Source organism: Mastomys coucha, unplaced genomic scaffold, assembly GCF_008632895.1.
Source record: "Mastomys coucha isolate ucsf_1 unplaced genomic scaffold, UCSF_Mcou_1 pScaffold23, whole genome shotgun sequence".
In the NCBI taxonomy this organism is placed as follows: Eukaryota; Metazoa; Chordata; class Mammalia; order Rodentia; family Muridae; genus Mastomys; species Mastomys coucha.
Window position 1 is genome coordinate 17,574,745 of NW_022196906.1, and position 26,694 is coordinate 17,601,438.

General features: G+C 42.0%; 1 protein-coding gene across 1 annotated transcript in view; it reads left to right on the forward strand.

The window, feature by feature from the left end:
- Bmper (BMP binding endothelial regulator) overlaps window positions 1–26,694 on the forward strand; it is a 262,787-nt gene that overhangs the window by 150,347 nt on the left and 85,746 nt on the right. The window contains exons 10-12 of the mRNA XM_031343960.1: window positions 1,254–1,358; window positions 5,065–5,110; window positions 21,967–22,296. Of these exons, the coding sequence (XP_031199820.1) occupies window positions 1,254–1,358; window positions 5,065–5,110; window positions 21,967–22,296 (481 nt within the window). The remainder of the gene's footprint in view (window positions 1–1,253; window positions 1,359–5,064; window positions 5,111–21,966; window positions 22,297–26,694) is intronic.

The window sequence follows — 26,694 nt, forward strand, 5'->3', positions numbered from 1 at the left end:
TTCATCCATTGAGAATTCTTTGTTTAGCTCTGTACCCCATTTTTTAATAGGGTTATTTGGTTCTCTGGGAACACCTAGACTCTTAATGTTATGTCAGATGTGATAGTTCCCTCAGGGTTCCTATCCACTGATATGGTTAGAGAGAGGTCTGGACTCTTATGAATACTGTAAGAAAGAAGAAAATGTATTATGCCCATCAGGAAAGGGCAATACAGCAAGTTTTCAGAGACACTCATGTAAAATACACTTTATTCGAAGCTACCATTTGTGCCCAGAGCACCAAGATAAAACAAACTCCTCTCAGAATAATGGTTTCGACAAAACACTTTCAAAACACTTTCTAAAAAGATTTCTTTCAGCATCTGAGGCTTAAAGTACTTTACGGAGATTTTGAGCCCTGAGAATATTTTGCTCATAGAACATTTATAAGTTCGATGCCCTTTACAGACAAATTCGGTTAGTTCTCTCTCATCTGAAAGGCAGCAGGGGGTTGGCAATCCTTAACATATCTTCAATTATTGAGAAAGGACAGGATGCATCAAACATCTTGACTCTGTGGGCCCAGGAAGGATCCTTCATCTTGTCTTTATATCTAACTCTGTTGTCTGATGTTTCAAACTTCAGTCCAGGTATGTGTCCTGGTGGTGTGTTCTGGCTGAGCACTGACTGCACACTATAAATCTCACTAGCCCAGTGCACTCACTGAGTGCCTTTCTATCAAAGCAAGAGTCTAGTTTATGTCACAAAGTGCTATACTACATTTTGGGAGGAGAATGCAAGCAAGAGTCATGTCGCTAGGATTGTTCTCTCTGAGCTTTGTGTGCTCATAGGTGCTCACCAGATATCTACCTGGCCGCTGAGAATTATTTGAATACCTTCTATTCTTTTCATGTCCTGAGTGGCTCAGGGGCAAGGCACAGCGGTCTTACATCACTGTGTCTAAGCATCTCAACTAACTGTGATTGATGCCTGATATAGCAACTATTTCAATTCCATTAATCAGAGGAAAGTTAGGATTTGCTCATGCATCATGGATAAAATTCACCCTTCTCTGTCTTCCGGGGTGAAAATAAAAACACTTGAGCACATAAAACAGTGTCTGAAACCTTCCCTAACCACTGTGTTAAGTGGATTACATATGGATGCCTCAGAATCACCTGCCTTAGGCAGCTTGGGCATGCTCTCCTCAGTGGAGCACCCATAACCTACTTGCTCAACTCTACCTATAGTTGAATTCTGTGCTGTGTCCTCAGGATGGAGAGATGTGGTCTTCAGTCAACTGCAGCATCTGTGCTTGTGTGAAGGGGAAGACAGAGTGTCGAAAGAAGCAGTGTGTCCCTGTTAGCAGCTGTCCACAGGTATGTAGGGAATTTGGTTTTATTTTTCTCCGTTACCTTGGGAAATGTACAGCATATGCCATTTTCTGAAGACAATCAAGAATTCCCAAAGCATACATATAAACACCAGGAGTTAAAGCCCATTGTTCAGCTCCCTGATTCTGTTTTGTCATCCCTATTTAGAGTCCTGCCTTGTGTGACAAAACTCTTGTCCCCTTCTTGCTGCTATCTTCCTGTTCTTTACTGACATCTCTCAAGCCTTTGTAAACACTTCTCCAGCTTTCTTGCCTAGACCTTGTTTTCTGTTGTTGAGTTTTCAATTTAACATCATAACCACATTTTGCTTCTCCTTTCTTTCTGTCTCTCAAATCTCAACTTTCTTCTCATAGCCATGGCAATATGTGGTTGTTTAATAGGAACTTCCCAAGGATTTCCTTGCCTAGCAGAAGCCCAACTCCTCTGTAGAAAATTCTGCTCTAGCCCTGTCCTCCATTGTAGCCCCACATGGAAATAGCATCCTTATGGAAATACCTCTTTTCAAAAACCCACAGCCCAGACTTGAATAAAGCCACCATTATCTTCTGAAGCATGGGCTCCATTGAATTTACCTCAGCAACTTGAAACCTTTCAAGGCTTTGTATGTTTTGAGAAAATGTCAAACCTATTTAGTACCTTCCAGTGAATGAAGAAAGCATATCCATGAATTCAGAGCATGTTCTCTATTCTTTGCTATAGAAAGCTTTTAATTTTATTCACATCTGCTATTATTATAAACAAAAAGTTGCTGTTTTTACTTGAGTGCCAAATGAGGCACAAAAAAACAACAGCTGTTGCTGTTGCACAACTGAATTGGTAGGGAGAGGGGAGAAAGGAGAAAAAAAAATCCCCTAATTAGTCTTGCTTTAAAAAGCCTCAGACATAAAACTGAAAACTTCCCATAAAAGAAATGAAAAAAAAAAGTAGGTACAATAAGCAGACTTGAACATGGACTGCTTATAAATATTCATTGGGAAAAATGGAATCACATCATTTCTGCCAGTCCTCGGGGAACCCTCACTGCTAATGAACTCTCCCAGCACATGTTAGTAATAATGGGCTTCCTTATTCTACAAGACAAAACCAGGAAGCGGTGCCAACCTGGTGGCTCGAGTAACTCGCCTCGGCAGGCCACTGCGGAGTTTGCAGCTTCACTTCAGCTCTGCCACTTGTAGCTGGGTCGGTGCTTTCTACTTCGAGGTCACAGCTCTTTATGTTGCCCGCGTCTCCCAAGTGATCTTAGTGGGTGTGCTCCACTCAGGCCAGGCATGTCCATCCCTCCCAGGAAGGCCTGTGTGCAGCCCCCAGCCCTGCCCACTCTGCCCTTGCTTCTCAGTACCCTGACTTGCTGGGCCCTCCACAACCACCTTTCTGTTTCTAAGTATCCTTCCAACTTAGTTTCTCCTTCAAACTTTCCCTTCTCAGAGGCCAGCCAGCACAAGGTCTTTGGAAGATAGTTTAGCTCTACCATGAAATCCTTTAAAAAGAAAAGATAGCAGTTTATCAGTTTATTTTTCCTTTCCTACATTGATTAGAGAAATTTTACAAAGATACTATAATTAAAAGAACTAGAAGGTCTCTGTGCATGCTCCCCTGCCCCCGTAACCATTCCAGTTACACCCTATCTGCCTTTCAGAAGGAGCCTATGGTTGTAGTCACTATTTGCCCTCCTAGGTTATTCCTAAAGCTCTGGGGGTGAGACCTTCAGTACACTGTCTCTTTGATAGATATCATCAGTTTATATTGAAGCCATTTATCTGGTTACAGAAATAACCTCACTCCCCGGAGACTGCTCTATTGAGGTAGGTGCTGGATAGACCCTTCTTCCAGATGAGGCTACAGATGGTCCAGTTTCTAGTTCATTACACACAGCCCAGGCTCTCTGACCTCCCAGTCTCTAGTTTTTTTCCCCAACTATTTACTAAAAGGACCAGCTTTACTGAGCAAGGGAAATGGCCGTGTCTGGTGAGATACAGATACAGGGAATCACACAGTTGTCCTTGATTAGAAACGTAGCTTTAACTCATGCCATTCCGATGGGGCAATGTGCCTTGTCTGAGCCTCTGAGGAAATCATTCCATGAACTTTGGCTGATCTTTGGTTTTGTCTTTGAGGAATTAAATGAGATCCCCTATGGCATCAGTTCTCAACCTATGGATCAAGAAGCCTTGGGATTGGGATGTGGTTGAATGACCCTTTCACAGAGATCATATAACAGACACTGATCATCAAATATTTACATTATGATTCATAACAGTAGCAAAATTACAGTTATGGAGCAGCAACAAAAACTGCTTTATAGTTGGGGTCATCACAACATGAAGAACTGTATTAAAGGGTCTTAGCATTACGTATGGAATTATGGAGTTTAATATGTCATAGTAGGATTAGTTGATGCAAGAAATGAATGAGACATGGCTTTATTTCTTCAGTAGCAAAATGTCATTTGAAAAGCTAATGTGGTTATTTCTTTTGAACATATTCAAACCTGCTCTGCAAGCCACTCACCAATCTGGTCTCTGGGCCTTTGTCTTGGGCCACATCTTAGTGCACTTTGCTTCCTTAGTTCTCTGTAAAAGGGGGATGAGATCACCTATTCTCAGAGTGTCCTTGTGAATTTCAAATGAGAGAAAGCACGAGGCATGCACAGCAGTCTGTTCTGCATGCAGTTGAAAACACATGTACATTGAAAAGAACTATGGCTTAAAAATATCTGTAGTAAAAGAGCATGGGCTGTGGTGTCACATAACATGACATGAAGTTAACTTTCTGTTTCTACATGTTACATGACACCTGCTTCTTCACCCATGGAAGGGGAAATCCTCAGCTCAGAAAGATTTCACACCTCTTGGTAACAATGACTATCATATCATTAAGACTTAAGTAATTGGCTCATTAAATCCTCATGAGCAACCCACGGTTAGGTCATCCAGCAAGTGTTGTTCCTTAAATGTTAATCAGCTTCCACTACATTTCTTTTTTTCCCCTGTGATGAATCACTGAGTCAGAGATAAGGAAAGGCCATTCTCTGGTACAGGTCTGGAGAATGTGCGTCCTTCTTTAAATGTCAAGCATTAAAAGAAAAGTTAAGAGATATTTGGCTAAGAAATGGCAGTGCATTTCGAGAGCAGAGAGAGAAAATTACTCAGTACTGTAGAGCTCACTGCTTCTTGCTTTGATCATATAACAGTGAGTTAGCATGCACGATGCTGCAGAGGAAGACGCTTGACTGAATTCGGTCTGTGATGCACCATAGCTATAGGATGTGAGTAAGCATCTTCAGCCTGGGTTTTAGGGTACCAGAGAGCTTTTCGGGAGGGACAGCAGGAAGAAGGACCTGATGATATGGACAGAGTGTCAGTGGTTCCCAGGTGTGTGTGTATGCACTTGGCTTGACTATCAATGAGAAAGCTGTGTCCAGCCTGTTTCCATGTGAGAAAAATCACACCATACTTTGAGGTATCCTGTTTCTAAGAGGATAAAATCAGGAAAGCTTTTGGAATGGTCTTGCCTGGCCTGGAAACCTGATGCATGAAACTGCATTTCACCACCATTGAGACCATCAAGTTCAAGTAAAGTTTGGGGTGATTTCATTGGTTTATTTGGTGTTATATTTTGAAAAGAGATTTCTCCTCAGCAGACCATCTTTTAACATTAAATTTCTGGTTTCTTTTTTTCCCCTCCTGACCAGGGTAAAATTCTCAACAGAAAAGGATGCTGTCCCATTTGCACCGAAAGTAAGTTCATTCTTTGGGAACATGTGCTCATAATATTTGTTTTAATGTTTTGTGATGATCAGGGAGGCCTGGTGTAAGTTTTCTATAGATTTAATTCTGTGGGTATTAGATGAAGTCGTCCACCTTCCCACGGGCATGTGCTATCAGCTGCCATCCTCTCACAGAAGCTACATTGAAACCAGTGTAGATATTTCCAGCAGAATCTGCTGTTAGGAGACCTCAGGAAGATAAATGGATAGATGGAGTTTTAAAGAAGAACAGATAACTTAATGCACATTTGAAACTGCTAATAGCATTTTCAATCCTTGGGGCTAAGATAATGATGCCCAGTATAGCCGGCCATCCATAATCTCTAAGCATTTACTTCCTCTCCTTACACCATCAAAGAACTGCACTTCCTCCTCCCTCTCCTTTCTCCTGGGCACATTTGATATTGTTGATGGCAATGAGCTTGCATCCTGATACTTTTAAATGAGTTCCTGAAGGTTCTATGGTATTTTTGTGACATTTGAGAGCTATCTGAGGCTGCACTATTAATCTCAGGGACAGAGCATTGTGTTGGTTTGACAGCAGCCCCATATGGGGACTTTTATCCATTAGAAAATCACCATGTTAGTCCCAAAGTTTACTTGGCTTTGAGACAGCTTAATGAAATATGCTATTGAAAGAATGGTGTTAGAAATACATTGTCAAGTCATTTCTGATACATGGTGGTAGCATTAGCCGAGCCAGGAAGTTGATTAACAACTGTTTCATGAGCCAGTCAGGCTTAGAGAAGTGGACTTTTGTGGCATTTGGCAGCAGCTTTTTATGGAAACAGGTTTGTTTATTTCATTTATCTGAAATCAAAGTTTATGTTGCTCAAAGAAACCCTGGTTTCCTCCCCTTTGATTGCTTGATATCTTCAGATAACAAGTACATAAATATATGTCATTTTTTATCTATACAAAACTACATGTGTAAGGCCATTATATGTTAATGTATTATATATATTGTATATTACTCTTGTCTAATATATATTGTTACTTTTAAAGATAGAGAGCCATGAAACTTTACAATGGATGAAACTGCTCATTGAATTAGCAAAAAACAAGTTCTAGATTTAATAAAACAACCTTCCTTTAAAGGCAATGAAGTCTTAACTGCCTCAAGGGAGGCTAATACTGCATAGCAGCAGATTAAGAAATTAATGCAGAAAGAAGCAACAGTTATGATCAATCCGCCAGTGATTCAAAAGCACCAACTTGAATTATTCCCCTTAATTGTCTCCCAGAGACTCTGTTAATGGCTGGTTCATAGGCTACCTTCAGTTTCATTCCCTTCTCTATGTGCAATCTCCACTGTGCACTGAGAACACTTTTCTCTGTATCCACACTAGTGGACATGTTTGCATTTCTCTATCGAGTGTAGATAATGAAGCAGAGAGAGACTAGATGAGGTATAGATGGACCTCCTAGGAACTCCTGATATTTTGCAGTATACCTCTTTCATTTGCATGATACAGATCTTCCAATTCTCTGGCTATCAGCCTCATAAGAACATGGGCTTTGTGCAGAAACAAACCAAATTTTTAATTGTCCTAATTTTCAAGGGTCAAAATGGTGATTCGTAACATATTTAATAGATTACATTAGTTTCCCTATTACAGGGAAACCTAATGTAAGTTTTCTATAGATTTAATTCTGTAGGTATGAGATGGACTTGTCCACCTTCACACAGGCATAAAGCTAGATTGTATTAGTTTAGCTATACAAGCTGGCCTTTCCATACCTAGAAATATGGTGACTTACAAAGAAATGAAAGAGAAAGTAGAAGACAAAGGAGGACAGCAGTATGTAATCAGCCATATCAAGTGCTGTGTTGTGTGAAGCATATGAGTGATCCATCCCTTCCATCACCCAGGGAGACAACCAGAGAAAGCCACCCAGCTGGAGGGGCACTGGGAGGCCACGAGCTGCACCTGCACCTGCAGGTCAGAGTTGGAAGCGTGCAGGCATGCGGCTCTCGGCACAAGTCTGAATTATATCATCAGATGGCTATTTCTCAATCTCCCCTGGTGTTCTTTCCATCTGTTTACCCTCACTTGCTCTCCAGCCGATCTTCCTTCCCTGCTGTAAAACACATTCTCCTTGGCGAGGCTCGTTTGTTCAGATTCAGTTCAGAGATGGGATAGCTTCCAATTTTTTTAAGCAATGCCCAGCTTTCCATAGTGCACCCAGGTAGGCTTCTCCTGGTGTCCCTTAGCCATGGCCTAGAGACCTCCTACTGTGAAATTCCTTTGTTATTATAACCGAGATCTGGAATAAACCTTTGGGCTCATTCTTTCCTCTGCTTATTAGTTATAAAACCTCTTCTGGCATACAGGTTTCTAGAGTGAGAAACCAAGCCCCAAAAACCTTAAACTAAGGCTGGTGCTTTCTAAACCTAGAAGATTCCAGGGTTTTCAACCTCTGTTTTGTTGACAGTTTACCCTAGTCCGCTTTGTTTTAGAGATGCCCTGTGTATTGCAGAGTACTTAGCAACAACTTTCCCTCAAAGTGACAAGCAATAATGTCCGTAGACATTGCCGAGTGTCTCCTCAAGGTCAACTAGTGATACTCCAAACAGGGACAGCCACCCATGTGAATGTGGAGACAAACACCCAAGGGACAAGCAGTGATGACTTACTGTTGGTACCTGCTGATTCAGCACAATAGGAGAGGAAAATGATGCTGCTCTTCTGCTAGCCTAAAGCCAAAAGGCCTTGAGGTTTACTGAATATGCTTTTATATTTCAATTCCCTGGGCTTACAAATAGTTATGAAGACATATCCTGGTGGCTTAAAAATTGCTGTCGTTGCTTATAAACATGGAATAAAGGGCACACTACACTTAACAGCATGCCTAAGTTTGCTTCTGCCTTCACTGTATATGATCACACTAATACTTTGAATTATTGAACATCTATATATGTACAGTTCTTTCTATATACTTTGTAAGAAAGTAAGACAATATACCTACATAAATACATATACATATGTACATACATACATACATACATACATGAAACTGATAATGGCTCTCAAATCCTTGTGGATACTTTTTGATTGTAGATGCTAAATGAATGATGGGTTGCTTCTAGTATTAGTACTACACTGATGTTCAGTAAAATCCCACAGAATTCCTTTCTCTGGGTTTGTCTTAGTAGAGTTTAGCATCTTTTTCCTGGCAAAGAGGAAGCAAAATAAATGGTTTGCAGTTTAATCTTTGCATAGCCAGATAAGTTGCAAGTTGATTGCTGGGTAGGAAGCAGTCACAACGGCAGGAAACCACTGTGCTCTTCATATCAGAACAACGGGTAAGGTGGATCTAAAGGTGTAATGGGGATTTTTATTAACATGAGGGGTCCTCTTAGAGTCAGGCCCAAGGAAAATCTAAGAAGCATAGCTGCTTCTTAATAACTCGAGACATACCATTTTCCCTTCCAACAGAAAGAATTGAATTTGCTTCGGATAATTTACTTAAAGTAAAATATTTGAAGTGAGCTAAACAAACTTCATAAAACTTTTGGCAAAAGTGCTTTCTTGCCAAGGTATGAGGCTGTAGCTGGAAGGCAGTCTCTCTCTCTCTGCAGGTTGTCACGTGACTGTGAGTTAGGTGCCAGGAAGCGTCAGAACTCAGGAGGACCACTTGGCGATTGCTGTAGCATTTGGTTTATGTGAAATGCTCTTTTATAGTGTGCTGGCAAATAGTGGGTGGAATCTTGACCTCATCAACCCACAGAGACCAGAATCAGATAAATTTTACGCTGGCTGCAGAGCTGTTTTTAAACTTGGAAATAATACTTCAATGTCAAAGTTTTCACTGCTAAGTACAGTGTGGGGGGTGAGGTGGCATAGAGGAGTCAGGGTGGGGGGACTGAGAGATTGGTTGTGAAAGAAGTTAATCTCTTAACCAAGTTAGAGGTATCCAAAACCTTTAAGACAATGTATACCCATCCCCTCACCCCCCAGGTCTCACACATTACTTAAACCCTTTGTGTAGTTCCTTGTATAGGTCTGTGCTCAGCCGAGACAACTCCCAAACTAAAATGCAAGCTTTCGGGTTTGAAACACTGAGGTTGTTAGAGTCTACTGAGCACATATGTACACATGATTGAAATAACCTCAGCCACACACACATCCCATAAGTCACAGGAATTTCAGCAGGAGGTACACAGTTGTCAGATGACTCTTTAACCCCACCCTAAGGGGTTAGATTCTAGCTGTGTGTAGGTCAGTGGACCTGTACCAGCTTATCGTGAGCCCTGGGCCTGTTACCTATACTCAGGACAGCTAGCTGCAGAATTTTCCCAGCTAGTTTTGTTGGCAAGTCTTTCAATCTTAAGCCCACTATATGTGTTAAGTAAACAAAGTGAGTGTCAGAGACAATAAAGGACAATAACTTAGCATTCTGAGGAGTCAGGGGCATGATGAAAGAATGACCGTGGAGCCAACCTCTACAGATCAGCAATTCCATGTTTGAAAAGGGGTTCTGGCCTCTGGGACTTAAGTTTTCTCAGCCTTAGGAGTTTGTCCTTACCTCAGGCACTGGAGGAAATTCAACACTAAGCTCAGGATGCTTATGGAATAAAAATCTGTGGTGTTGATTTTAGCCCTGCCAGGGAGGTGCTAAGCTTAGTAGCCACTGAAATTTCGGCTAGTGTGTGTGGAACTGGCTTTTGACACTTTCTGAAACTTGGCTGGCAGGCTGGTTGAAAGTGAAGTCCCACATGCCAACAGTGGTCCAATAGAGAGCCCACCCAGGAACAGCTATGGGGAAGCGAGTCCTTTTCTTTGCTGTACTTTCTGTTCTAAGAGAGGCTATCGTTTTAAGTTGGTCTAGAGTAGAGGGATGAGACTGAAGCCATTCTCTAAGAACTAGATCATCTTTAACCTCCATCTCTTGTTGATTTCTTCAGGGTGAGCTACGTAGTAGTACTTCTCAAGAGCTAGCACAGTGTAGAAACAGACAAGGCTGGCATAGTGCTGCTAAGTCTAAGGATGAGTACTTGAGAAGTACTCAGTAACTTAGTAGTTCATTAGTTAACTGTGACAACCACCATCATCAGTGTCATCAGCATCACTAGCCAACAGGACTAGCGATAGCAACAGCAGTAGCCAACATTTATTTATCATCATCTGCTGTATATCCAAACTCTGTCATGGTTGTCCTATTTGATTTCATATGAATCTCACAGCTATCTTTTGGCCAAGTAATGTCATTAGCTACAGTTTACGGCCAGGGAACTGAGACTGGTTTGGAGGTCGGAGATGGAGCCTGAGTTTCCTCTGTGCTGCCTGGCTGGCTCCAAAGACTGGGATGTAGTTGCTGTTCTTGGCTTCCTTGTCATTTCAAGTTTGATAAATAGTTGCAGCTAAGAAGGGGAAGGAAAGGTTTGAGGATTTTTATAGTCCCTGGGAGTTATAGATTAGAAAAGAAATCATAAGAATGCTCTCCAATTTAAGTTTTCTCTCTTCTACCACTAACCCCCGGGGGAGAAGGATATTCCAGGCCCAGGCTTTCTTCTGTCTTATAGTTGCTCCCCTATCTGCTTAAGGCAGGGTGGAGATGGCTGTACCCTGAGCTTACCTTTCCATGTGCCTTCATATTTCCAGTCCCTCTCCTCCATCATGACAACTCAGAGGGGGATGCTTATACAGCCAAGTGAAACTCTTGCTAAACTTTTTTATACTAAGTAAACATGTATATGTACATAGACATGCATAAATATTCTATACAGTTTTAAACTTGAAAGGACTCTGTATAACCTATTGTAGGGTGCAAAGAGCAAGGTTGCTTGCAAAGTTGCAGTCTAATTCATTTTTTGTTTAGTGCAATAAAAATTATGTGCATCTGGGGGCTTCCCCTCTGGGATCTTCTTTTTCAGTCCTCAATCAGGACTGAGGCTCACAAGAAATACTGAGTAAGAGAGCTGGTATCAGACCCACACACCTTTCAAACATCCTAATGTAGTACTTACGCCATCTACAACCGTCCTTCAAATTTCCTTTGGAAAGATGGATCATTATTATTATTATTATTATTTATTAATTAATTTATTATTTTAAGATGTGGCATTTTTAAATCACCGCATTAAAAGTACATCCTTATTTACATACAAATGAATGTTTTTCTATGCAGGCACATATAAATTAACTCCACATTTGATATGCAGTGGCCACACTACCATCCTAAATCCCGAGAGACATAAGCATCCAGTTGTGGTTTTATATACTTGAGAGCTAGGCTTAGTGAGGGTACTCCTAAATTACAGCCAAAGATCAAGACAAGTGAGTAAGCTAAGCTCCAGACTGCACCTAAAACACATGCTTCCTGGAACTCTGTGTGCCGAGCTGAGGCAGGTTCCCACCTCTCTAAAGTCACATCGCCTACAAGTGAAATAAGGTCGGAGAGGCTCAGACTACTGCTGGTTGGTGCCACTGCCCATGCGGCTGTGGAGCAGGGCTTACAGCACGTGCTGGCCACACATTCTGCTGTTTAATTCTCAGGATGATTCTGACAAGTAGAAGCTACCATCAGCTCCATCTTACAATGAGAGGATCCGAAGGCCAGAGAAGATAAACAGAGCAAAGTTGGCTAATACTGTAATCTGCCAGAATTTAGAACCCAAACTTTAGCATAATTAACCCAGTGTTCTCTTTTGACTGTATAGTAGTGATTCATTTTTTGGAAGTATGCCTCCAAATACATGAGATTTACCAGTTTTCTTTTTTCACACATGGCAAAGAAATCTATTTGAAAGTCATTGTGTCCATTCACCTTCAGAAATGCTGTGCTTTGAAAGTTATCTTAACTTTTGCATTCTCTTGCGTTATTTTATATCAGCTCTCATCTTTACAGAGATCTAAAGAAATGGTTCACTGTATGCACAGTGTTTCTCGCTGATATGCAATTCATATTATTCATGCCCTCCTGCTCCCCTCCCCCAGCCACTATCCCTTCCTCTGCTGGGCCAGAGTATCTTTAATGCATGGATCTGTTTTTTTGACATCTTGCTTCCTCTTGTGTACACCCACAGTCACCTCTACACTCTATCTGTAGATCCTTTTTTATTCTGGTTTCAATATTATCCAAACTTTGATTTTTTAAAAAATAATATTTTTATTATTTGAGAATTCCATACAATCTATTTTGAACATATTCTTTTCCCCACTCCTTCTATTAAAATCATTTACACTCCCATCCCTTCCTACAAAAATTTGAGTTTCATCTTTTTCTCATTTTTTTCTTCCTTCTTTCCCTCCTTCCTTCCTTCCTTCCTTCCTTCCTTCCTTCCTTCCTTCCTTCCTTCCTTCCATTCTCTCTCTCTTTCTTTCTTTCTTTCTTTCTTTCTTTCTTTCTTTCTTTCTTTCCTTCCTTCCATCCTTTCTTTCCTCCCTCCCTCTCTCCCTTCCTCTTTTCCTCCTTCCTTCCTTCCTTCCTTCCTTTCTTTCTTTCTTTCTTTCTTTCTTTCTTTCTTTCTTTCTTTCTTTCTTTCTTCCTGCTTTTTCCCCCATTGAGTACAGTTTGTGATACCCAACTGGTCCCAGCTGGTCTAGAGAGTAGGGACTTCCCTGAGTAAGATGGACATTTCATTAAAGAAAACTAACCCTTCTTCTCCCAGTAGCTATCAAATGCCAATAGCACTTCACCTAGTGGTGATATTCCAGGCCTACTTCTGTACTTTGTGCTGGGATAGTATCTTGTTTGAGCTTGTTTGTAGAGTCTTGGGCCTGCAGTCACAACCATTATGACTTCGTATGTGTAACTTCCCTGTTGAATCTGGAAAACACTGTTTCTATCTCTGGGCTTGCCTTTTACAGTCTTTACCAGCACTCTTCCACATGGCTCCTAGCATCTTCATGTGGAAAAGTGTGATATGTTTGTCCCGTTCTGGAGTGAGGACTCTGTTGTCTTTTATTCTCTGAACACTGACCAGTTGTGGGTCTCTGTGTCCATTGCCATCTACTGCAAGGGGAAACTTCTCTTATGATGGTTGAGATATGGTCTGATCTATGGCTATCAAATGACATTAAGAGTCATTTCAATATTATGTCCATTTAGTGTAATAAAAGTATTGGATTCTCCCCTCTGGCCACAGGTTTTTGCCTCCTTTTAATAATGATGGGTTCTATCTCATGATACAAGCCTTGTATCTAATAGAGAAAGTGATTGGTTACCTCCACAATGTCTGTACTGGTATTGTACCTGTGGGCATATCTTGCCAGGCTAGTTGCTATTGTAGTTTACAGAGTTCACAGATGGGTGCAACAGATGATTACATTTCTCCTTTGATAGTGTGTATGGTACTTTACAGCACCGTGAAAGTTAGGCACTGGGGGTAAAATTCTAGCTGGACTTCTCCACATTCTGTGAGTCAAATAGTGAACCTTAGCATCTATCCTTCCAAGGGAGTAATTCTTGTAAATACTGCATTTGAATTACATTGCCAGTTGCTACCTTTGATTCCCTAGACTATCTGAGTTAGGCGTTGGTTGGAGGGACTAGTGGCTGTTTCCAAGCCCTGTTGACTGACTGAATTCTGGCCTCCGCATTCGCCCAGCTGTGCAGGTTTGGAGACTCAAGGCTGTTTCTCATATTTCTGGCATTTCTCTCCCCTGTTGCTAATCAGTCATCAAGTCTCGTTGATTGCATCTTTATGCCGTTTACCTAATAAATAATTTCCTTTTTATTCCCATGGTGGCTGTACCCTCATCCTGTTGTTTTCTGCTAATCCCCATCCCTGTCCCTTCAGTTCTTTATCTACATCACTCCAGAACCCAAATGCATCCTTCATGAAAACTAGACCACCTTCCTTCACTGCTCAGCTTGCCAAGGTTTGCATTGTAAACCCCCTGGAGCCAAGGACTAGTCTTGAGTAATACCTTCAAGGCAGACTCTCTAACTGCATATGTTCAGTTCATACTGGGTGGGGTAGTTGTAGATATGTTTCCTCACTGCTGAACTCAGTGGGCATTGTAAGCCTTCAGGAGGATGTGGAAGTACAGAGCATCCCCAACTGGTCCTGAAGAGCTTTTTAAGTTTTACTCATCGTGATGATCCAACAGGCGGGATTAATGTTTTGTAGGAAAGACATTAAGAAATGTTGATTCTGTGGAATATATTTAAACTTTCCAGGCTGGCAATGAATCTCTGGCCAATTTATTTACACAGTGTGAGTGTCTCATGTCCCCTGAAGCAAGTCCTTGCTCCAGACAGATCTGTCTCCCACTCTTCTGGTACAAGCTGCTTCCTTCCTTTGTTTGTGTTTTATTGGCGTTCTTCCTGTAGCCTAGAAGGCTAACTCCACTCTGGTCCCTAATCTACATTTTGTGTCTTTTATGGAGGGACTCAACTCATTATATTCTTACCAGCTCTGTACTTTATATCCTTTTACAGTCTTGCTCACAATAAAAAAGTGATGCTCACTATAATGTGAGCAGTTCTAATCTTGGCATCTTTTCAGTGAATCTGTAATGCGGTAGCTTTAGGTAAACAAACCTATGCTACATAGGGCGTTTGTGTCAGCTTTGCTAGCCACTTAAGTGGCAAGGTAAGATAGGGTTTCAAAAACAGAACTCTCTCCAAAGGTCCTTAGCATTTTATTTCTAGACAATAATTAATTTAAAGATGTGATGTTTATCTCCTCTGTCCAGATGCACAGCTCTGCTATAGAAAGAACTATGTAAAGAGAGAAGATACTGTTAGTCAACTTTGAGTAATGGGAGTAATAAGTGCATCTTCCACAACAAACTTAGTCTTTAGTCCCAGCACTTGGGTGCAGATCTCTGTGAGTTCAAGGGACCCGGTCTACAGAGTGAGTTCTAGGACAGCTTGAGACCCTATCTCAAAAGGAAACAAACAACAACAACTGTTGAAGGTGCAGACATTTTGTTATTGTTTGACGACATCTCTTCATCTGTTATTCATGGGTACAGTGAGTGACTTTAGCTACATAGCAGACTTTCCTAAGTGTATGGCATGAAATAAAAAATTACTTAGTGAAAAAACAAAAAAGTAAAGCAAGAAGAGAGTAAGAAAGAAAGGAAGAGAGAAAGAAGAAAGGAAGGAAAGAAAGAAGGCAAGAAGGGAAAGAGGAAGGAAGAAAGAGAGATATTGTGAGTTTTCTACATTCTGGAAAACAGAGATAAACTGCTGAAATTGACCTTATATTTGAGAACTTGAAGTTGGGGAAATGAAATAGGAACACATTAAATAAAAGGGCCATATGGTAAATTTTATAATTGACTTTAAATAGATATCCTTAATTGATTATCAGGCTTGAGCCATTGATCAGCCTTAAGAACCTCTATATCCCAGAGGCTGTTTTCCTATGAAGAGCATCTACACATTTTTTCCCATTCACAGTCATCAGTAACAACTCTGAGATGCTACAGTGTATGCTCTAAGTAGAGGCACGAGTTGAGGAAGGTGCTAGCCTTGGACCAAAGAGACTAGATTCTGTTTGTACTGTTGAGAGATCATGGGCCAAAGCACCTTCTACAAACTCACTACTAAAGAATTAGTGTAATAATGCAAGTTGTATAGAGACATTGTAAGGAAGAAAAGAGACATTAAAATACAGAACATAGCACATCTGACATGACACTTGATACCAGCAGTTTGGACTAGATGCTTCGGATTATGCTAACTTATTAGTTTCCAGTGGATGCTGTAGCAAAATTCCACAAAAATCATAGCTTAACATCACTAATTATCTTGCACACTCTAGAGGCCAAAGTCAGAAATAGGTTTCACTGGGCTAAAATCAGGGCACTAACAAGGCTTCGTTCCTTGTAAAGTCTCAGGCAGAGAGTCATTTTTTGTCTTTCCCAGATTCTAAGGTACCTGCATCACTTGGCCCTTGCCTTCTTCCTCCATTTTCAAAGTCATGGCTAGTTCCATTCTTCTCATGCAAATATATGATGCCAAGTTGCTGCCTTCCTGTTCAATGAAGAGAATTGCAAATTGTATTTTTTTTATCCAATACTACATGCACAATTTCTGTGTATTGGGGGGGTGGCATTCTTTGAGGAAGCATGATTAGCCTGTCACAGTTGGTCAATGTAGCAATAGAATTAAGCTCTCTTATCCCATGTCTGTGATTCTGAATCACTTTTGTGGTTCTGGAAATGCTTCTCAGTGGGGTACATGTCCATTCAGCTCAAGAAATTGCTTTTGCCAAGGGAGAGGAGTTGCTGCCCACCCCTGAGCACTAGACCAACAGACTGGGGTCTCTGGGTGATTTTCTCAGCACCAATTATAATTCCCCTTTTCTGTTCTCCCTAATAGTGCGTTTGTTCTTAATGTATTCATAAATACCTTATTTAATTAATTAAACAAACTTCCTCTGGCTACCTGCCATGTGTTGTCACTAGCATTTATTTTAATGCAGGCAACCTCTTTGTAGCCAAACACATTGTTTAATTAATTAGCCCATTTTCAACAAATATTAGCTGATACTTGACAGGTGGTATGCCATGCATTGCTGTGATACAAGTAATGTATGCATTTAGAGGCTCAGTGTGGCAGTGGGCTTTCTGGACATTGAGAAGTAAATATGAAATGCACATGTAAGGAGTTCAAAGCCAGACTCGGGTGCTATGAATGCATTATAACCATTATGTGGGTAAAAAAATGGATAAACATTGTCAGGGAGATGGATCAGTTGATACCCTATAACCTTGAGAACCTGAATTTGGATCTGCAGAGTATGAGTCAAAACCTGTCCCTGTGTCCAAGCACTGGGGACACAGAGATGGAACAGGGGCTTGTGGCCAGGGAGTCAGCATACTCTAGGGTTCAAATAAAGACTCTGTAAGGTAAAGATCAGGTTTGCTCTTTGAATTTAGAAGAAAGAAATGTCAGTGGCTGAGGTTGCTATTGGGGATGTTGCTGGGAGAGATGGAATTGAAGCCAGAGAGCTGAAGACTCTGTGTGTGTGTGTGTGTGTGTGTGTGTGTCTTTGTATTTGAGTGTATTGTGTATGTATGTATGCATGTGTGCATTTGTGTTTGTGCAAAAATATGTATGTACACAGGTTCATGTGTACATGCATACAGACATGCATGTACATGTGTGTGAACTGTGAGGTCTTTGGTAGGACAAGTTGAGCTTGGGCAGGTGGGAAGCATTAAGCTATACTAGGTCAGTCCTCGAATGGTAGCTGTGGCTTGGTATCTGACACCAGTTTAGATTTGTTCTTTGAAGTTAGGGAGTACATTGGTGAGTATGTGAAGTGATGGAAATATGGGGAAACAAATTACCACGACACAAAATTCCTATGTAACTTTTTAAAAACTCGGAGTCTTTTCTTCCTAATGCAGACCAGTTGCTGTCTCTGATGGGTTACACACTGGGAGGAACAGAGCAACCACTTTGTTCCCTGTGCCACCCCTTCAAGTAAAGTTAGAGGAAATGTAAATGCTTACAGGTATCCAGCCGCCACCTGGTGGAGCATCTGTTGCCTCTCAAATGCTTTGCAGGCTAACCACCTTCACTGACACCTGTGCAAAGCCAGAGCTCCTGAATGAAAGATGCTCGGGGTTGCTTTTTAACCAGACTATCAGTGTCAGAAGTCACCTCAGCAAAGAGCAGCTGGCTCGTGTCTCGGGCAGTATTTCTAATCCCAGCCTTTCCTGCTTCTTACCTAAGACTTGGCATCGAGCGGCTCCCATCCTGCTAAGGTCCTGAAAGCTCAGCATGACGCAGTGACCCAAGTCCCAAAGGACCTGTTTCCCTGAAGTTTGTGCTGAGAAAGGTTTAAAGCCATGTTTATGTGTGTTGTGCCCTGCGGTTAGGACACCACTCCAGAAAGGTGTTGATCCATGTAGTAGTTGTAGAGCCCTCCCTCTCTGGAGCAGCAATGGACTGAGACTGAAAATTCTCTTCTGGGCTTTCAAAGGAAAACATAACTTGAATGACTGTGGAAATCTTATGACGTGTTAAGGAAATATAGGAAGTAAAATTTCATGTTCAGGATTGTCTTAACTCTATTAAAATAAACACACACACAGACACACAGACACACACACACACACACACACTCACACACACTCATACACACACCCTGATCTGTAGACCAGGCATATTTCTTGGTGGCAGAAGTACGAAGGGGCTTTTGCTTCTTTCTTGAACTTTTCCTGTTTTGTTTTGCTGTTTAGGGGAAGGGGCTAGACACAAGTCCACCCAGTTTCTCTCAGTTTTGTCTCTGTGGCTTGGGATTGATTCTACAGTTCTTATTTTGTATTTGACAGATGTTTTGAGAATGATCACTGCTCCTATAGAAAAGGCATTTCATTAGAATAGTTATACCTGGGGCAAAATAAATAATCTGAGGCAGATAAGAGACAAACATTGGAACCGTGTCAACACACCTTAGTAAGTGACCTTAGTAAGTGTGTGATGCTAATGTGATGTGTGTAAATGGAGGAATTTTAAATTTTAAAGCCAACATTCCTTGCTAAAAGTATACAAGAATTGAAAGTGTAAATAATATTATCATAAAAAGAAAGTACCACATGTAGTCCTGTTGCCTAAGCAAAAAACAAAACTCAAAAACCAAAAAACCAAAAAGGCCAAAGTTCTAATATTTGAAATTTTCAACTTCTGGTCTATTTTTCTCTAGACATATGCATTTATTTGTACGTATTGAAAATAAAAACAAAAGACAAACTGAGATCCAAAGACTTGACTTAAAGACTGGCACACATTGTGCCATGGAGGGAAACTGGTAAATCCTTCTCTTCGCTCTGGCCTTAGGCACATCCAAGCATATTGTTTCCACAGTTCCCTCTTCATTGCCCTAACCATCAAGCCAAGCTCTCCAGAATGGTGTGACCAGACATCTGGATATCTTGGATGGCTGTGCACTTCACTGGCTCTCCTGAAAATAACTGAGAGGTTCCACTGCGCACTTTGGTTCCCAGAGTATTATCTGGACGCCTTCTTTCCCAGGCAGGCAGGGTTCTGTCACGCTGACAGTCTTACTCCCGGCACTCTACAGCACACATGTTCTCTGGTTCCTTCGGGATCTGGCACGGGGACCTTTGGGTGCCAGAAACAGGGGCCAGAGTTTCACAATGACTTCAGCCCATGATGCTAGTGTCCCCACGTGTAACACATAACTCTCAAGCCTTCTCATAGTCCTGAAATTTTGTTGGCTGCTTCTATATTGCAGTCACACAGAAAACATCATACCACCTTCCAAACTCTTCTCTCCCACAAATTAAAGACTTTTGAAAAATATCTCTCCTGACAGCCCTGTTCACACACAATTTCCACTTTCTGGGTCTCTTCTGGATATCCTTCATTGCTTCTCATGCAGCCAAGAACAAACTCAGGCTTCCTGAGGCCAGATCAGGGCAGTTCAGTTTCTGTTACGTCTTTCAGGATTTGCTTTGTCAAATAAGTGGCTTTATCTCTGAGTGCCTATACTTTATTACTAAAGGTAGAAGAAAACAGAAACAAAACAAAACTAGAAAAACATAGAAGAAAAAAGGTTCATTTGTGGCTCCATCAAGATTGGAGTGTGTGTGTGTGTGTGTGTGTGTGTGTAAGATAGCTAAGATTATCCTGGAAACAAAGAACAAATTCAGGTTGCTGGTTTTTCACTCACCAAGACAAAAGCATTTCTTTAATCATAAGTACCATTCACAATCTTTTTCAATGTTTAGATGAAAATCTCTGTTAAGCTTTGTTTGTCTGATGCTCAGAAAGAATCTGTTGATTTTCTGATGATGCATCCATCATTAGTAGGCCTGCAGAAGAGGGCTACCATAGAGTGTGAGCTTTTGGCAAATGTTAGCTATTAATGTTCTGATCAATGAAAACTTCAGCTCAACTCTGGTCAGGACATCAAGAGAAGCCACAGTTGTTATGGGAGCAGTTAAAAAGGTCATGAGAAGATGTGGCAGCAGATGTGGAAAGCCTGCTGACAGCTGAGAGGACAGGCACAGGAATAGAATGCTGTCCCCTCTGCTAGTGTGATGGTGGTTTGGATTTTCTAAGCTGAGGCCATCTCTTTCAGCCTTGAGATTTAGTTGGTTCTGTGCTAACTTGCTGAGTGGTATCAAGAATCTTAAAAACAAAACAACAAATTTGAATTTGGTGCTCAGTGTAGGGGTTGGCTACCAATTCTGGACTCTCATTCTCCTGGGGTGCACACTACCTTCACCTTGTCGATTAAAATGCAGCATTTTCACGCTGGCAGTAGATCCCACTAGTCAGGGAGTGAGGAACAGTGGGAGAAGGGAGCTTTGGAATCTATCCCATGCAGTGAGGACTGGAAAAATGCACTACCGAGAAATCAAGTTGGAAAGATGAGATGGGGAGTTAGGATAGGGGGGCATGCCCAGTGTTTAACAGTGGTAAACTTAGGGTCACAAGGAAAATGGACAAAAGAAATATAAGAAAGAATCAGAAATGGATATTGAATTTAAACGCACCGTCAAACCCACCTGCTCTTTCCATCTCCACCATAGGTATGGCCCCTTATAGATATTCTTGAACATAACTGTTCATCGAAATGATTCTATATTTCAAAAACATTCATATTTGTCTCAGACAAAGTTGAACAAAAGGACAGATATAGCAATTGATTTAGTAATTCCCAAATGTGTGTGATTTATATGGATGCCCTCCCTCTCCCCCCTGGACTTAGTTCTGACCTCACATAGTCTGAGCCACCTCGTTCAGCCCTGAAAATTCAAGCCCCTCAGTTGGTTCTGTGCAAACTATGCCAACCTTACATCCTGACCAGGTCTTTTGCCCTGTTTGTTATTTTTATTTTTTATTGATTATTGTTCTGGTGCTGGCTGGAATTTCTCTGCTTTTGCTCATGTTGTTTTATTTTTGTTTGAGATGAGGTCTCACTTCGTAGCTAAGAGTGGCCTCTAACTTGCCACCTTTTTACCTAACCCTCCCGAGTACCGAGCCACAGGCATATGCCCAGCCGCCTTTCATTATTTGGGCCAATTTCTGTAAATAAACTTCCTTGTGGTTCATGCTTTGTTAGAAACAGATAACAAACCCTCCCACTGAAAACAAACCAATACCAAGTTTTGTATTTTAAACGTTTTTTAATTTTTATAAAGTCTCAGAGGTGCCTTAGAATGGTAAACTTCAGTTTGCTTCCTTAAAAACGAATTAGTGGTATTTCAGAGCGTAAGTCTACTGGACTAAATGTACTAAGAAGTTTTCCAATTTACTTTTTTAGTTAATATTAGATTTTGGAATGTGGATCAAAATATGAGAAGCATATCCTTGGAGCTGGAGAAATGTTTCAGCATTTAAGAGCATGCACTACTCCTTTGAAGAATCCAGGATCAGTTCCCAGCACTCACATTAGGCAATTTACACAACCTGCTCGAGTTCAAGGGATCCAACAGCCTCTTCAGACACAACGCGTGCACACACGCACAGTACACACACACACACACACACACACACAAACACATAAAATAAAATATAAAATTAAGAAATATAACAATACTTTTGTGTGGTATAGTTTTATGGCTGCTCTTTATTTCATGTGTATGTGGGTCACCGAGTGAGGCCTTATTGTATTCCCTTTATTCATGGAAGCATGCCAGGCTACAGAATAGAGAAGTTCTCAGAATTCCAGGATATTAGGAATCATCTCTAAATGTGAACGCACTAGGGGGATTGTAACTAGAACAAGTAAAAAGGCTTATAATGCTCGCTTCAAACCTCCATTAGTGGATCCACCCATGACCCTTTCCTGCAAGGTAATCTCTCAGTTTAACTTCAGGGGTTTCTGGTTTCTCTCCACCTTTGCCTTGGTTGTGACCTTACTTTGGTCTCTCTCATTCACAGAACCCGGTGTGTGCACAGTATTCGGAGATCCCCACTACAACACTTTTGATGGACGGACATTTAACTTTCAGGGGACATGTCAGTATGTTTTGACAAAAGACTGCTCCTCCCCTGCCTCACCCTTTCAGGTGCTGGTGAAGAATGATGCACGGAGGACCCGCTCCTTCTCTTGGACCAAGTCTGTGGAGCTGGTGCTGGGCGAGAGCACAGTCAGCCTGCAGCAGCACCTCACTGTGCGCTGGAATGGCTCTCGCATTGCCCTGCCCTGCCACACACCCCACTTCCACATTGACCTGGACGGCTACCTTTTGAAAGTGACTACCAGAGCAGGTGGGGCTTTTTCTGTGACCTCCCTCTGACCTTTATTCTCACCAATGCCCGCAGCAGCGGCAGCAGCAGCAGCAGCGGCAGCGGCAGCGGCAGCCGCAGCCGCACCTTCTTGGAGTGTGCCTCCTTTCTGCACAGGGGACGCAGCCTTGTCTGCTGTTTATCCAGGGAAAAGCACATTCTGAAGAGGCTGTGGACTAACTATGGAGATTTGTACCATGCAGAGCCTTGCTCCTGGACACCAGCCATACTATTTTATAATTTTTTTTTTGTTGGGGGGGGAGGACATGCAGAACCTTTCCATTCTCATTCTAAAAATAACAGCAGTACCCTCCGAGTAACCTCTCTCTAGCTTTGTTGCTATTTTAGGGCACTAATGTCCAGCTTGGAACTGTCAAGTGTCTCTTAGATCAGCCAGCCATGTGCAGTTTCACATCTGGGCGAAGGAGGGTTTCCTCGGTAGTAAGTGTTCAAACGGGGTGGGAGGATCCTCAGAAGTAAACAGCTTTATACCAGTTGCTGTTCAACAGAGAGGCAGAAGCCAGCCGGATGGCACAGGCCTGCTACGAAGGGTCTGACGCAAGAGAGTCACAAGGTCAAGAGAGACAGTAAATGGAGAGATAGAGAAACAGTTTTATGATTGAGTGCTTGCCTAGCCCATGTGAGGCCCTAGGCTCAGTTCCTGGCACCTTAAAAACCTAAAAGCACAACTAAAGGCTTCCATCAGTGTTCATTGCAGAACGGCTTGTTCTCAGGGGAGCCTGATTTCCTTTGGTCATCATACACTGGGAAGAGTTCAGCAACCTTGTGTGGTCCTGCGGATACACTAGGGGAGAGGAGCCACATTTGATCAGCAGAGCTGTGTACTCTAACACTGGGGGAAGATATTTTCTTAGCTGATAGTCAAGGACATCATTTCTGCTTCTAGGACACCTAGGAGGTTGGCTTTGAAAGTGTATCTTCCAACTAGAAGCATAGAAATGATCTCTGAGGCCCTGTCTCTCACCAGCCTTCGGCCTACTGTGCGGCGCATTTCCACTCCCAGATTAGCTGAGCACTGTTCTCAGCTGCCAGTGATCTACACAGTCAAATCCTGGCGTGGTAGTTATTATCTCAGAAAAGCAGTTTAGAAGCAGAATCTAGTTTGTTCTTTATCTTCCTCACAGAATCAGTTAAGCTCATTTGCACTACTATCTCATGTGTGGTTCCTGGCACACCACCTTCGGCTAATGCGTCACAGTAGCTGGAGATTGCACTGTGAGTTCTCCCGGTATACTCCAGCTCTTTGAACATAATACTTAAAAGAATCAGGGCATTTAATTTGTATGCAAGTAATTTGTATGGCTCCGCTAACACTCAGCTGGACAGGTTTTTGTGGTGCACATCACACAGGCTTGCTTCTTAGAGAAGCAGTGTGGTCCTCTGAGCGCTGAACTTTTCTTTCTGCTTTCTCCCTGGAGAGGATTTAATTACATAGACGCATTGATTGAGTTCAGTTTGTTCAGTGTTTTTTTTTTTCCCCACCCCTGTCGCTTCAGAACTGTTGGCGATTGTTACAATTCAAGCTAAATAAGTATTTTGATAAATTGGTTTAAATCTCTAGCGCGGCACCTCAACCAAGCAGGTCAGACGTTAGGGTGGGACCTGGGAGCTTTAAGGTACAGAGGCATCATCTCAGCGAGACGGTACTAAGTGTTAGTGTAGCATTCAGCAAAGAAGATTTCCCTTCACCTCTCAGGTGTAAAGTCCTCTACTTACCCAACCATGGGTTTAGGTCTACAATTGTTCTTTTATCCGTAAAGGAGCCAACATCCAGGCTCCCTGTAAAGTGTGTCCAAAATGGGCTGTCAGTACACAGAATAATTAGAAGCATCCTGCCTATCTGTTTGCAAGCCAGCAAGACACAATGGATGGGACTGATATGGAAATTATTAGTCAGTCACGGCCCAGCTCTCAAAGAAGTACTGGAAGATTACTAACGGCCTAGGATGTTCGACACTGTTCCGTGTACAGCTGGCAAAAACGTTATGGAATAAATATGTTCTTTGTATGATTCCATATTGTAAAAATAAGCAAAAAGACAGGGCTGCTAAAAAAAAAATAACGATAGCTCATAAATACCATAATCAGATTAGTGAATTTTATTACTCAGGACCTTGAGCTCAATCTTACGATGTCTTTTACTTTTCCATCTCTCTTTCCATGGTACAAGTAATTTGTATGGCACTCCTAACACTTAGCTGGACAGTTTTCTGTGGTGCACATCACACAAGCTTGCTTCCGAGAGAAGTGGTCTGGTCCTCTGAGCGCTGAACTTACTTTGCACTTTTCTTTGCCCGACATGACTGGCTTTCCAGACAATAAGTGTTTCCACTCTGGTCTAGCCATCTCAGTTTGAAATGCCCCTTAGAGATATTTTCATTTTGTCACCTATTGATTGTCTATTTCAAACAACAGTCATGGCATGTCATTTGAGAATTTGTCTTCCTTGTTTTCGTCCATAAGCTGGACAGATCAAAGGATCTTCAAAACAGTGCCTTACCCCAGGTCTTCAGCTGGAAGAGCAGGAGGGAGGCAGGGAGGCAGGCTGCTTTTGTCTGTGGTTTATGGACTTCGCACTTGGTGATGGAATCCTGCTGAGTCTCCCAGAGGCATATGGTATGGTAGAATCAGGCTGCCAGGTCTCACCTGCTAATGACTCCTTAGGAGCATTTTAGCACCACATGTTCTCACCAACCACCCTGTCCCAAGTCCTTAGCTGATATTCTAAATGTAAACTTTCTGCTTGTAAATTTGCTTCATCAGGTCTACCTGAAAGTGCAAACACAAGGAACACGCTTTTAATCATGTTTTTGTACAGATGTACGCTTGTTGAACTCAGAATATATCTTCAGGTGTAAAACCTGAAGAGAAAAATCATGTAGTTTTATACATCAATATGGAATATATCCAGGCCTTACATCTCCTGCCCTCTTTAAGTCGATATTGCAAAAACATCAACCACCAGAAACCAAAACAACAGAAAAATCAGGTTGGGGAAATACTCCTGGGTGAGAAAGGGAAAATGGAAGGCCCTTCCTAGAGTGGAATGTGGCTGCTGCTCCTGGGCCTGGATGGGACATGTGCTTCAGCTTTAGTTCGCTGACAGCTAGCTAGCTATTTCTACCTAATTTCTCATGCAGAGAATTGGGAAACTCGTCCCAGCTGCAGAAAGGACCATCTCCTGCCTCTTAAGCCCTTCCTTGATGTTGTTCTCAATTGAGACACCCATTGCAAGGACCAACTCGAAGAACCATTCCTTCCAAAGCAACTTGGCTACCTCAGAAGGCTTTTACTTTCCTAAGAGGCAAATGAAGCTGCACAGACACAGATATAAATGCTGATAGTACAAGGCACCAAGACAGCTGTAGTAGAAAATTCATTTCCCCCCAGTATGAAGCCTGGCACCGGTCAGTGAAAGTCTCAGTGTGCTTGTAACAAAGAAGGATGGGTGCTTTGGGGGCCATGCTTTATGAGTGAGATGACACGAGTTTTGAGCAGAGTTTACTAAGTTAACAAAGTGGGTCTGCACACCTGCAGGCATGTGCAGACTCCAGGCCCCAAATAAAGAGAGCACAGTGAAGCTTATTCTCCACCACTGAATTTGCAGGACTAAGTTGCCCAAAGGTCCAGAGTCATTTCATCATTGTCAGAGATGACACTGGACCCCGTCGGGTGTAAATTCTTCACTATTTGTGGTACTTGGAAGAACAGTGTTTGCTTGCTGTCTAAGAAAGAGATTTGCAGTTTGGAAAATTTTGCAACGTGGAAAATTTTGGGAATTGTGCTCGAACAGTTGGACTTCGTATGGAACTGATTTTCTCCTCTTGTTTTTCTTGCTGAGTAACTGCCTGGGTACAGGCTCAGGAGGTCAGGTTTCTTCTGCACCTTGGAGAACATACTACAAATCATTTCATAGTGGGCTTGCCTTCTTTCAAAACAGTCATTTCAGTGCCTTAGCTAGCATGAAACAGAATGTAGTTGACTTTACAGATTCAATGTATCAACCTCATAGGGGTGATTCCTTTATGTACCGAGTCTATACTGTGAGCCAGGTAGTCTGCTAGATGGTGATGTACACAGAAATGGACATGGTGTTGTATGAAAGTTCTCAGAGTTGACACCATGTGGCACACAGGACCACATGTAAGGTGCGGCATGGGTGTCCCAGTCCTGCGTCTCTTCTCTCCTTACGTGGTGCCAACATTGTCCCCTCACTTCACCAGACTTCTCCCAGAACACTTTTCCTATGGCTTTCTTTTATCCTTCTTTTTTCAAGCTACTAAATTTCTTCTTTGAACTAATCCTCTTCTCTAAACCACCACCACCACCTCCACCACCACCACCTCCACTACCACCACC